The sequence below is a fragment of the Nerophis ophidion genome, linkage group LG02 (assembly GCF_033978795.1).
Source record: "Nerophis ophidion isolate RoL-2023_Sa linkage group LG02, RoL_Noph_v1.0, whole genome shotgun sequence".
In the NCBI taxonomy this organism is placed as follows: Eukaryota; Metazoa; Chordata; class Actinopteri; order Syngnathiformes; family Syngnathidae; genus Nerophis; species Nerophis ophidion.
Genome location: NC_084612.1, coordinates 19,136,760 through 19,151,016, shown reverse-complemented (window position 1 = coordinate 19,151,016; position 14,257 = coordinate 19,136,760). Strand labels below are relative to the sequence as shown.

The 14,257-nt window shown below is 34.9% G+C and overlaps 1 protein-coding gene across 2 annotated transcripts in view; it reads right to left on the bottom strand.

Annotated features, from left to right (window-relative positions):
* The window catches only part of nfatc3a (nuclear factor of activated T cells 3a), a 115,913-nt gene extending 102,270 nt beyond the window's left edge, over positions 1 to 13,643 (bottom strand). Inside the window, exon 1 of one of the 2 annotated variants that reach the window (XM_061878692.1) lies at positions 13,031 to 13,643. In XM_061878692.1, coding sequence (XP_061734676.1) covers positions 13,031 to 13,121 — 91 coding nt within the window. In that variant the 5' untranslated portion in view covers positions 13,122 to 13,643. The remainder of the gene's footprint in view (positions 1 to 13,030) is intronic. The other variant, XM_061878675.1, reaches the window with a different exon arrangement.
* Between the last annotated feature and the right edge of the window lie 614 nt (positions 13,644 to 14,257).

Here is a 14,257-nt window from a genome sequence, read left to right as displayed (position 1 = left end):
TCAATAACTATACAAAACCAGACCATACTAAGTGTAATAATCATATTAAATGCTCTCTTCTGTTTGTCGGTTTCATTACCATAGAAAAGCAATTTGAGGACTAAGAAAGCCTTGGTCAATGAGGTGGATAGTTTAGAACGGGGCTATTCACCTGAACTGTTTTAGGTGGCACATTTCCAGAGAGTGAAGTACCAGGGGCCAGCCTTCCCTCTTTGCAATTGTTCTTATTTTTTTATATTCCTGAGAATCTGCTGTTTTTAGGACCTACTGCAAAAAAGCTAGTCAAATATCAGCTATGTGACAGTACGTTAGTGTTTTTTTAAGAATCTCCTGCAAAATCTTTTGTCTTTTTCAAGTTTTTTGTAACTGAACTCGAGGCCAGTCTGGAGTCATTCTTGATTTGGCCCCCCAGGCCACCAGTTGAATACTAATTGGTCCGCAATGTTCCATATTGTGTTGTAACCAGTTGGAGTGAATGCATCAAGAAAAAGAACAATGCAGTCAAGTAGGAGAGCAAAAATGTTGTTCATATCTAATCTATCCATCTAATCCATCAATATATCTGTTAGACATAAGAGTAAGCTATTGTCTTTTCAATGCAACCAAAAGAAAACAAAACAGGATTCTGCCACACATAAAGGGCACTTCTGTCCTGGGCTAATAATTACTCAAACATAGATACCGTTTACAGTGTACATACTTCAGTGTAATATGGAACTACTATCAATCACTTTTAAATGCACCCAACAACTTAAAACACGTGCAATACTGCTACAAATATTTACTACAATGTATAAAATCAAATACAGAGGGGTTTTTTTTTTTTAGATATAACTGATTAAGATGATCTCATGACTAATGTAATAGTCAAAAGGCAACTTCACATGTTTTGGAATTTTGCCTATCATTTAACATCATTAGGAAAACCATGACGAAGAATGGATTTTTTTATGCATTCTAACTCACAATTATTGAAATTCAATGATTTGGTGCATTTACAAATAGCTAAAATTATGTATGGAGCAAACTATAACCTGCTACCCAAGAATGTACAACAATTCTTCTCAACAAAAGAGGAGAAATATAACCTTGCTCATACAACTATTAAAACATTTAGCATATCTGTATGTGGAATTCAATTATGGAATGGATTAACCAAGATATCAAACAAAGCACCAATATGATCAAGTTTAAGAGACTGTTCAAACTACAGGTGTTCACAAAGTACTCAGAAAAAGAATTATGATGAAAATTTTGAGCCCTTTTTTTTTTTGAGACAAATATTATTTATGTATTTAATATTTGCTTGCTTACTATGGTATATAATTTATTTCTTATTTAATTGTTCACTGTTCTGTTACAGAGAACAAGGAAATTGGATAAAATGTCTATGGTATGAAAAGGAGTCTGCGATGAGGTGGCGACTTGTCCAGGGTGTACACCGCCTTCCGCCCGATTGTAGCTGAGATAGGCACCAGCGCCCCCCGCGACCCCAAAGGGAATAAGCGGTAGAAAATGGATGGATGGATGAAAAGGGGTAGGATTAAATAAATTCTGCTTCTTCCAACTCCTTTTCGGACATGCTGTAATGAAACAACTGGAATTGTGTGATGCACTAAATTATATCGTATGCATCTTCGAAATAAACATGAACTGAACTAAACTGAACTCGCAAATAAACGTAAAATAAAAGTCAGCTTACAGCGGAGCAAACAGGAGGTCCTCTAATCCGTCCATATAATATAATTAATCACCATTCAAAAGCGCCAACAATACCCCATTTCCATTCTGTGACTTGAATATTAACAAAGTATTACTGATATTACTATTTTAAGCGCTAACACAGACAAACTATTTATAGCAGTGACTTGATCACTACTAGTTTTTAATTTTCTTGAAGGAATTCTCCTGATGGAATCAATATGTACTATCTATCTACCGTGTGTCCTTGTTTACATCGAGTGGTCTGCTGTTTCCTTGCTTCCCATCTCCTTAAAAGTTTATTGTAGATCATAAATCATGCGTCTCACCTGGAAAGTAGATGACTGAGGATATAATCCGACTAGTTTGTACACTTTGACAGCCATTTAAGACCCGGAACTGGAGAGAACGAGACGAAAACACGGTTGGCCCGACCCCCATACTGTTTCTTTGCGAGGATTTTGAGACATTCTTCATCTAAATGGGAATATAAGAACATCCTAGCAGTCGGCAACCTAATGACAGCAGACCTCGCACAGTCGTGATGTTTTATTATGTTTGTTGGCTCTCATGAAGTCTGCAGTGAGTAATAATCAGTGATGAAGAAAAATAAAAATCAAACACTGTGATGCATTTTTAAAATTAATGTACTGTGTATTCTTAAAATGATCAGAATATATAAATATTAAATGTTATTATAAATGTGCCCGTTTCGCCATTACATGTATACTTGCATCATGTATATAAAACCTTAATGGAGGTGTTTTGGATGTTTTTTAAGGGCTTTATAGCCAGAATTGAGCGGCTTACATATCGAAATATTGAAGGAGTCTTGATCAAATGTATTTAATATTTAGAAGGCATGAAAAAAACAACATCCATCGTCATGTCTCTCATAATGAATGTGAACGATAAGGCAAAATTCCAAAAAACTGCAGTTCCCCTTTAGCAATGGAAAAATTAACTGTTAATTGTAAAAACTATGAAACAATTATGTTCTTACAATAGATTGAGTAATAGACGACAAAATGAGTCAGATGGGCCTTGCATACTCTGACATTTTGTAACATTCTTAATCGTCACTGAAATGTAAAAAGAAGTACGGTTGTACCGATATGAACATTTCATACCATCGTTATTGTAACCAAAATTTTTACGGCTTTCATTATTATTGCGGTATTGTTGAATGTGCTGAAAAAGTATTTATACACACACTGAAATGTTTTGACCAAGTTTAAATAACTAAAATAAATACACTGTTAGAAAACTCACTATTTTGCATTTTTTGTGTTTCCTACGTATCACTGATAGTGTTTTTGTCTAGTATTTTATCTGTTTTAATGGTTAAGCATATATTGTTTTAGATATTGGTGTGTACTGTAGCACTTAAATATTTTTTTGAATGAAAAGTGCGTAACAAATAAAATCTGTTATTATTATTTATTATTTCTGGCGGCCATTGTGGCGTCTTACTCTCTTCAGCCGTCATTGAACGCACCATAGAAACACCTGTGTCGTATCCTCCACAGAACGATCACTCTGTGATGAGAAAGCTAACTTGTAGGTTCAATGTGCACAATTGAATATTATAATAGCTCAGACAGCAATGTGTTTATATACCTTTAGATTGGGGTATGATGTTTCCCAATGGGAAAAGACATTACTGTCACTTGTTTTCATTTTAGCATTTGAGCTAGCGAGCTGGCGCCAGTCAGTCCGCGAGTTTTTTGAATCATTTTAATTTAAAACTGTAATACTAACCATTGAAAGTTTTCATTAAAATGGTAAATGGGTTGTACTTGTATAGCGCTTTTCTACCTTCAAGGTACTCAAAGCGCTTTGACAGTATTTCCACATTCACCCATTCACACACACATTCACACACTGATGGAGGGAGCTGCCATGCAAGGCGCTAACCAGCACCCATCAGGAACAAGGGTGAAGTGTCTTGCTCAAGACACAACGGACGTGACGAGGTTGGTACTAGGTGGGGATTGAACCAGGGACCCTCGGGTTTCGCCACGCCGTCATTAATACCGTTTATCGATACATCCTTAAAAATATAACCGCTGTTCAATTTTATTTTATTCGGGGAGATTCGTCCTTCTGTTGGAATTAGTTTTGCAAAGGAGAATCAAAAAGCCAAAGAAAAAGCAAGGTGCAAGTCCTTTGATGTCTAAGTACTACAGTTCTGGTGAGTTTTGTGCAAATTTAGTGTACTTTGTTTGCTTAGTATGTGAGGTTGAATTGTACGATTTCAAATTTAAAGATGCCGCTGCGCTGTAATTAAATTAAAATATATTTATTGATATCATGTCAACAGAATAACATTGTTGTATATTTCAGTAATGTTTCATGGAGGTGCTTGTTAGCTCCATTCAACTCGGTCCTATGCAATTTGCAGGGAAAATCCCTACCAGTAAATTTTCCTCAATCATCTTAAATAATAGCGTGACACATTTCTTCACCTTTAAATGTTGTCCTGGGCAACAAAGAACACAAACATGATAACGGAATGATGCAAAGCCATATAATTAGACAAGGAGGATCAGAAAGGGAAAAACAGAGTCACAGTACTGCACACATTACTGTGATTTTGATAAATTTTAATGTGCCATGTTTACTTAAGCAACTAGCAAGGCAGCTGAGAGTTAGGTTTCAAGTATAAGAGACTCCTTTTGCAAATAAAAACATTAGGCAAAGATACAGGGAGGATATTTGACACAAAAACGCTACTAAAAAGTTAGTGAAATGACATCAGCGCCCATCCAACAGGCAAATGAAACAAGCCAACGCTTTATGGAAACCTGTCAGAAACACTGCAAAAGTTGTTACAAAAACAAGCCTTGACTTGAAGTCTTGAAGCTGACAGACAGAGAGAAAGCGTAAAACTCTGACTGTGATCTTTCTTTACGCTCCCCCGATTTGGACAGGGGCATTCCCACCCACTTTATTTTTGAGGGGGGGGACAAGTCAAGACCATCCAAACGTGATTAAAATCATTTGGTGTGCTCATTCAAAGTATTTTTTTCTTCCTCCCCTCTAATCATCCACATTACAATTTTAAACCAAGGAAAAACTGATTTGAGTATTGCAGCAGCAGTTCCATGAAGCTCATCCAAAGTTTTAATAAATAGACAGTGGGAGCATTCATTGGTTCCACTGGGTTTTCAACTAAATGACAGAACCAATCAGCATCTAAACATAGCAGAGATGAAGAGACCATAGTAAAAAGGATGTTAACCTTTGATATTTCACATTAGCTTTGTTCTCACCATTTCAAAAAGACCATTTTAAACATGCTACACACGCAATTACCAAGAAGCGACATACTGTGGCAATATTGCAGGGAAAAAAAAGACATAAAACCTTACACCTGACCTAATATATAACAACTAACGTTTAGTTAGCTTGTTTGATTGTGTCCGTCCCTTTTTGTATAGCTTCAATCTTGCATAATTTGGGTTTATCCCTAAACTTAGTCACATCCTCTTTGTAACCACCAGGGCTTCATTATCAAAAAAACTAAAATAATTATGATGCAAATAAAGACAATATACTCGTAAAACTAGTCTTTAAATGGGCACTGTTATATAGCAAGGTTCATTTTTAGAGCATGTTCTGCTGGAATAAAACAAAAACAATATTATTGCCATGTCATTTCAAATTGGGAAACAACCAAAATTTGCCTCTAAAAATGTATACAGGGCAAGACTTGTCTTATATACTGTAAAGCAAGTTTGTCCATACTGAGAAATGAAATAATACAAGGGGGTACTTTGATACATTTTGTATATTAAAATGCAAATATACATTTGTATATGCTAAACTGTTTTGGGGAAAAAAAGCTTTTGTGTAACTCATTGGTGACAAAACATTGATAATTAATTAAATTTCCAGAAAATGTCAAGAGCAATACAAATGATAATAGAATAGAATAGCATAGAATAGAATAGAATAGAATTCTCCCCGTGAATGCGTGGGTTCCCTCCGGGTACTCCGGCTTCCTCCCACTTCCAAAGACATGCACCTGGGGATGGGTTGATTGGCAACACTAAATTGGCCGTAGTGTGTGAATGTGAGTGTGAATGTTGTCTGTCTATCTGTGTTGGCCCTGCGATGAGGTGGCGACTTGTCCAGGGTGTACCCCGCCTTCCGCCCGATTGTAGCTGAGATAGGCGCCAGCGCCCCCCGCGACCCCAAAAAGGGAATAAGCGGTAGAAAATGGATGGAATAGAATAGAAATATAGAAAATGTCCCCCAGGCTACACTTTGGACAACCCTGGTCTAAACGATTGAGTTTAATTAATCATTAATAGCTATATAGTAAGTTGAATTTTATATATGACCCAAAATATATATTGCAATATATATTGTAGCCTCTTGCATATCAAAAGGTTTCTAATTTGGCTCTTGACATACAGAGTAACATATTGTGTCTTTACTGATGTAATTTTTTCTCAAAACGATGATTCATCTACTTGTTAATGTACTGTTAATGCGTGGTTACTTTCTATTGTTAACATGTTGCTATCTACACTTCCGTTAAAATGTAATAAGCCCCTATTATTCTGTTGTTTGGATATTTTACATTAGTTTTGGGCAATTAGGGGTGTGGGAAAAAATCGATTCGAATTTGAATCGCGATTCTCATGTTGTGCGATTCAGAATCGATTCTCATTTTTAAAAAATCGATTTGAAAAAAACAAAACATTTTATTATCATTATTATTATTTTTATCAATCCAACAAAACAATACAAAGCAATACCAAAAACAATGCAATCCAATTTCAAAACAAAACCTGACCCAGCAACACTCGGAACTACAATAAACAGAGCAATTGAGGAAGACTCAAGAGACACAAACACGACACAGAACAAACCAAAAGTAGTGAAACAAAAATGAATATTATCCACAACAGTTTCAATATTAGTTATAATTTCAGCATAGCAGTGATTAAAAATCCCTCATTGACATTATCATTACACATTTATAAAAACTTTTAAAAAAGAACAATAGTGTCACAGTTGCACACTTGCATCGCACCTCATAAGCTTGACAACACACTGTGTCCAATGTTTTCACAAAGATAAAATAAGTAATATTTTTGGTTAATTTAATAGTTAAAACAAATGTACGTTTTTGCAATCAGTTGATAAAACATTGTCCTTTACAATTATAAAAGCTTTTTTCTTTTTTTTTTAATCTACTACTCTGCTAGCATGTCAGCAGACTGGGGTAGATCCTGCTGAAATCCTATGTATTGAATGAATACAGAATTGTTTTGTATCAGAAAATCATCATTTTTGAATCGGGAATCGCGTTGAATCGAAAAAATCGATTTAAAATCGAATCGCGACCCCAAGAATCGATTTTGAATCGAATCGTGGGACACCCAAAGATTCGCAGCCCGGTATCGATTCATTACCAAGTAGTTATTAGAGCAGTACTGGTCATGCTGATACGGATAGTTTAAATTTTAATCCAAATTCCAATATGATTGATCACAAATACAGTATAATCAGACAAAACACAGAATTGGTGTCACAATGTCCAAGGTTTCCCACACATTCATTTATTTGTGGCGGCCCACCACAAAAGAATTACGGCAGCCACAAATAAAAATTGAAAAAAAAAAAAAATATATATATATATATATATATATTTTTTTTTTTTTTCTGGCTTTTGAATCGCTCTAGCTTATAGTTACATATTATATAGATATGTAAATATTATATAAATATGTAAATAAAGTGTTGTAATTATATTCCAACGCCGCGTTCTTCTTGGTCATCGCGGCCGCCCCCAAACCACCCGCCACCCCCCGCCGCCGCCGGACCACACCAGCACAAATAGATGCCTGACCTGTGGGAAACACTGATGTCATTTAAATATTTACAATGTTTTCTACTCTTGGCTCTGCCTTAAATCCTTTGTTTTTTTGCCCTAAAAGTCCTCTTGTATCCAGGAACTTATTTTCTAAGATGGTGAACAAGAACAAAAATGACAAAAGATTTTGTGATAATAAAAATATTGATGTAATCAAAGTAGCATCAACCATATACTGATACAATACTTGGTATCTAACCACATTTGTATCGATAAGCCCACTTTTGTTTACATTAAAGTACTCTAGCTTAGTTGTTGGCATGGCTTATTGTATATGCCTACGGTGTGTATTGTAGAATGTTTAACTATTCCTCGTCCTCCAGTGATAATGGTACATGTTTGAAATGTAGTTTATTTATTGTCATAGAGGTGAGCATTACTGATTTAGATCTGGCTTTGCACTGTGGAGGGACATTAGCCGCTAACTTAGAATGTGGTGAGGACACATTAGTTCTTTTGTCAAATTTGCGAGGATACAGCTAGAATGCATCATTAACATACATTATCACGACATAACGATAGTATTAAAAGCTCTTTGGTCGAACAAATGTATATAATTTATATTATACATTGTCTACATTGTGGTTTCCTACTATTATAAAGGATCTTCCACTTATTTTCGGACATGTTGAATTGTTCAAGCGTAAACATATTAGAAATCCACTAAACAATGACAATAACCATAACTTCACAAGTGGCACCAGTCATGGCATAGAGCAGGACTGATCATTGAAGGATACATCGTATCAGTAGACTGATCTGCCAATTTTTGTTCCTGTAAAATGTATTGTAATTTTTACAGTGTACAATTTGATGGATAGCTTGAAATGTAATATAATATACTTTTTTTTTGCATTATTAGATAGTTTAACAGATATGCATTTGCATGCAGTACATGCATTTTTTTCATAAAAATCAAAAGGTCAAGTACAATTAGCATGAAAAGATAAAAGTACATTATTGACAAGTATTATTTCAAGGTTTTTGCAGGGCTATCTAAAAGGAGGTGGGGGCCTTGAGTTTGACACCTGTGGCATAGAGAAGGGGCTGATGATAACCATAGAACAGGGAAATGACATTGTGACCAAATGGTAACCTGTGCCCTGTGTCCTGGCAGGATAACTAATTGTATACCACAAAGTAAGCTGTGATTAGTCTCAAAATGAAGAGACTCACATCTCAGGCTCAAGCAAGAAGCTCTACTACACAGTTGATTGGTTTAAACTAAACAGTGGTTTACTTCTTTTTACACTGGTTAAGAATGTTAAAATGTGCAATACAGCGGCCTTAGTAAGCTTTGCTCTCTCACATCCTTTAACAGTACGCCTACGTCACATGTCGTTGAAGGGTGACATTTACTAAGACGTGTTTGAATTTATAATATATAGTATAGTATAGTCTTTATAATTGCTTTATTATACAGCAATCAACTTATTTTTACAGATGTTTAGGTTTAGGTTGAAATTTATTTCGAACATGTATACAATTTCAAAATGTCACATCACATATATATTTTTTCATTTCTTTTTACAACATTTCCAAAAAGGAGCAGGAAGATGCCGAACTAATCTAATTCTACACCTTTCCACTTAATTGCACATTCTAATACAGTGGTTCTCAAATAGGGGTACACGTACCCCTGGGGGTACTTGAAGGTATGCCAAGGGGTACGTGAGATTTTTTCTAAAATATTCTAAAAATTCCAACTATTCAAAAATCCTTTATAAATATATTTATTGAATAATACTTCAAAAAATATGAATGTAAGTTCATAAACTGTGAAAAGAAATGCAACAATGCAATATAAAGTATTGACAGCTAGATTTTTTGTGGACATGTTCCATAAATATTGATGTTAAAGATTTATTTTTTTGGGAAGGAATGTTTAGAATTAATTTCATGAATCCAGATGGATCTCTATTACAATCCCCAAAGAGGGCACTTTAAATTGAGGATTACTTCTATGTGTAAAAATCTGTATTTATAATTGAATCACTTGTTATTTTTCAACAAGTTTTTTGTTATTTTTATATTTTTTTCCCAAATAGTTCAAGAAAGACCACTACAAATGAGCAATATTTTTGCACTGTTATACAATTTAATAAATCAGAAACTGATGACATAGTGATGTATTTTACTTCTTTATCTCTTTTTTTCAACCAAAAATGCTTTGCTCTGATTAGGGGGTAAATGAATTAAAACAATATTCTCAGGGGCTACATCACTGAAAAAAGGTTGAGAACCACTGTTCTAATACATGTATTTACGCCCTTAATTTTTAATAGTAACACTCAAGCAGGCACAAGACATTGATTCATTGTTGATTATACATACATGTCCTTTAAAACTGACTTTGAAACAACATAGCAAAATAGTTTTATTTGTAAATTGAGGGTGGGAAATGACCAAATTTCAAAGGTCAACTCAACGTCACAACTTGACAGTGAATAAACGCCGCCATCAAAACTAATGTTGTTTCAACATTGTATTTACGTGTAGAAAATCGTGGGGAAATGACCAAAATTCAATGGTCAAATCAATGTCAAAACCCAACATTAATTAAATGTCGTCAAAAACCATGTTGTTTCAAAGTTATGTTTGAATTGCTCAAGGTCAGGACCTAATTCAACAGGTTCTCAACGTTGTTTGAATGTCTTGTGCCTGCTGGGAAACAATTCATGAAATTCTAAATTCAATTTACACATGAGATGAATAATATCTCATTTTCAATAATAAAGTGTGAGATTTTTATCTAAATTCTTCTTCACTGCACTTTGTAAACACTTTTAGTTTGAACAGTTTATTAAACTGAATCATATTAATACATTGTCTGTCTTCTTCGCTTAATCCATTCCATAATTTAATTCCACATACTGATATGCTAAAGATTTTAAATGTTATACTTGCAATCAAATGTTTTAAATATTTTTTTTCTCTCAGGTTATATTTCTGCTCTTTATTAAGAAGAATTGTGGTACATTATTTGGAAGCAGGTTATAGTTTGCTTCGTGCATACTTGTACTACCAAATCATTGAATTTCAATATTTTTAAGTATTTGCTGAACGACAGTTATGAATGTTAATCCAACATTGCCTACACCTATACTGTTAATAAAGCATTTGAGTAGCTTTAGATATGGAACAAATTACTCAATGGCAAATTTGTCTTGAAATCCATACAAAGAACCAATGAAAACATGTTTTATTCATTGTCATGAACCTAATTGTGAAGGCGTAGTTTATTTGTTGTAATAGAGGTGAGTTTTACTGATTTAGAAGTGGCTCAGCACTGTGAAGGAACATTAGCCGCCAGCTTAGAATGTAGTGAGGAAGCAATAATTCTCTTGTTAAATTTGCGGGAATACAGCTAGAATGCATCATTAACATACATTATCACGACAAAACGATAGTAATTTAATGTCTTGTTGTGCCTGCTGGGAAACAATTCAATGAATTCTAAATACGATTCACACATGGGATGAATAATATCTAATTTTCAATAATAAAATGTGAATTTTTTATCAAAATTCTTCTTCATTGCACTTTGTAAACACTTTTAGTTTCAACGGTTTAATCAAGTGGATCATATTAGTACATTGTTTGACTTCTAATCCCTTCCATAATTTAATTCCACATACTGATATGCTCATTTTAAGTTTTACAAGTGCACAGACATTTTTTTTAATTAAATTTTTCTATAAAGTTATATTTCAGTTTTTTTGTTAAAAAGAATGATTGTACATTCTTTGGTAGCATGTTATAGTTTGCTTTGTGCATACTTGCAGCTGTTTGCAAACGCACCAAATCATTGAATTTCAATATTGTTCAGTATTTGCTGAAAAATATTTGTTAGGTAAAATGCAGTGCATGTTTAGATATGGAACAAATTACTCAATAGCGAAATTGTCTTGAAATCCAAACAAAGAACTAATACAAGACATTTTTATTCATTGTAATGAATTTACACCCTGCGATAAAGTGGCGACTTGTCCAGGGTGTACCCCGCCTTCCGCCCGTTTGTATCTGAGATAGGCACCAGCGCCCCCCGCGACCCCAAAGGGAATAAGCGGTAGGAAATGGATGGATGGATGGTAATGAATGTATTTGTGAAAGTGTAGAGAAGAGTTACTTTTAAGGCGTGTGAATAACTGACAATTAGCATTATATAGTGTAAATACTGTATGTAAGAAACAGTAAATAACACATATATTATATTTATAACTGACTATTTCAAAATATAGAAGAGGGAGATTAAAGAAGGATAGTAACTATAGCAACTGGTAACTATAGTTACCAACGCGGTGCCCGCGGGCACCAGGTAGCCCGTAAGGACCAGATGAGTCGCCCGTGGGCCTGTTCTAAAAATAGCTCAAATAGAATAGCAGCACTTACCAGTGCACTGCCTCTATTTTTTAAATTGTATTTATTTACTAGCAAGCTGGTTTCGCTTTGCTCGACATTTTTAATTCTAAGAGAAACAAAACTCAAATAGAATTTGAAAATCCAAGAAAATATTTTAAAGACTAGGTCTTCACTTGTTTCAATAAATTCATTTATATTTTTACTTTGATTTTTATAACTTTCAGAAAGACAATTTTAGAGAAAAAAATACAACCTTAAAAATTATTTTAGGATTTTTAAACACATACATTTTTACCTACTAAATTCCTTCCTCTTCTTTCCTGACCATTTAAATCAATGTTCAAGTAAATGTATTTTTTTATTGTAAAGAATAATAAATACATTTTAATTTTTTGTTTTTTCGACAAAGAATATTTGTGAAATATTTCTTCAAACTTATGATTTAAATTTAAAAACAATTATTCTGGCAAATCTAGAAAATCTGTAGAATCAAATTAAAATCTTATTTCAAAGTATTTTGAATTTCTTTTAACATTTTTGTTCTGGAAAATCTAGAAAAAATAATGATTTGTCTTTGTTAGAAATATAGCTTGGTCCAATTTTTTATATATTCTAACAAAGTGCAGATTGGATTTTAACCTATTTAAAACATGTCATCAAAAATATATAATTTTTGGGAAAAATTGTAAGATGATCAGTGTTTTCACAAAGATAAATATCATTATTAATAATAACATAGAGTTAAAGGTAAATTGAGCAAATTGGCTATTTCTGGCAGTTTATTTAAGTGCGTATCAAACTGGTAGCCCTTCGCATTAATCAGTACCCAAGAAGTAGCTCTTGGTTTCAAAAAGGTTGGTGACCCCGAACTATAGCAACCAAGCCAATTAATAAGAGCTGATGAGCAGTTAGCATGTCAGGCTAATGTCAGCTGCTGTTGTTCTCTGGCAGGCAGCCATAGAAAAGTCAAATGTAAACACCACCGCTCTCTTAACAAGTAAGAAGTTACACAGCTCAGGGCTTCAAATTGGGTGAGGTAGAAGTGGAAGAGTGTGGAAAGCGGTCAAGCACACTGACCTACGGGGCCTAACGGCTGCTGCTGGCCGTCCTCCCCGAAGATGAGTCGGAAGTCCAGCTCCTCATTACCGGGGCAGTTTGCCGTCGTCATCTGCTTTGACAGCTCGGCTCTTTTTCCCTCTTCAAACCTCCTCCTCCTCCTACTACTACTACTACTACTGACGCTGCTGCGCCGCCGCTCGACCACCGAGGCAGGCGGGCTACTCTCTGGGAAAATGCCGCAACATTTACCGAGCGTCACGCCGCCAATTCCGAACTTTGCTTCATTCGGGACCCAATTAAGTGACCCGCTTGAGTTTGTGACCAAATCCAAAATATTCTTCCGAAAGTTAAATGGACATGTAGACAAAGTCCCCCTCGTCGCGTAAACCAGACAAAAAAAGAACCGCCTTATTTCGCGAGCGAGTTAAATGTTCTTCGGAAAGCAAGCGAATGGTCCGGAAATGTCTATCCCAGTTTGGGTGCCTCTTCTTCGGCCCCGCTTGTCTGTCTCTCTCGCTCTGTGTGTGGAGCTCCGATCCCAACTTTTACTAACCCCGCGTGACAAGGCACTTCCAGCTGTGATGTCAGCGCACGCACGCACACACACACACACACACACACACACACACACACACACACACACACACACACACACTCACACACACACACACACACACACAATGAGCTGGTTGCTGCTGCGCTCATTTTGAAAAGTTTTTTTATGTGGGGGGGCGGCGTTATTTTGAAAAGATATTTTATGTAATAATCATAATAACACCATAATAATAATTATTATCTTTTACAACATTTTGATTTCATTCCAATCCCCCCAGAAACGTACATTTTAAATTTAGATTTGGATTTGTTTTATTGATAGATAGCTAGATAGATAGATAGATAGATAGATAGATAGATAGATAGATAGATAGATAGATAGCCCTGCGATGAGTTGGCGCCCGGTTGTTGTTGAGATAGGCACCAGCGGCCCCCGTCACCCCAAAGGGAATATGTGGTAAAAAATGGATAGATAGATAGATAGATAGATAGATAGATAGATAGATAGATAGATAGATAGATAGATAGATAGATAGATAGATAGATAGATAGATAGATAGATAGATAGATAGATAGATAGATAGATAGATAGATGGATAGATAGATAGATAGATAGATAGATAGATAGATAGATAGATAGATAGATAGATAGATAGATAGATAGATAGATAGATAGATAGATAGATAGTA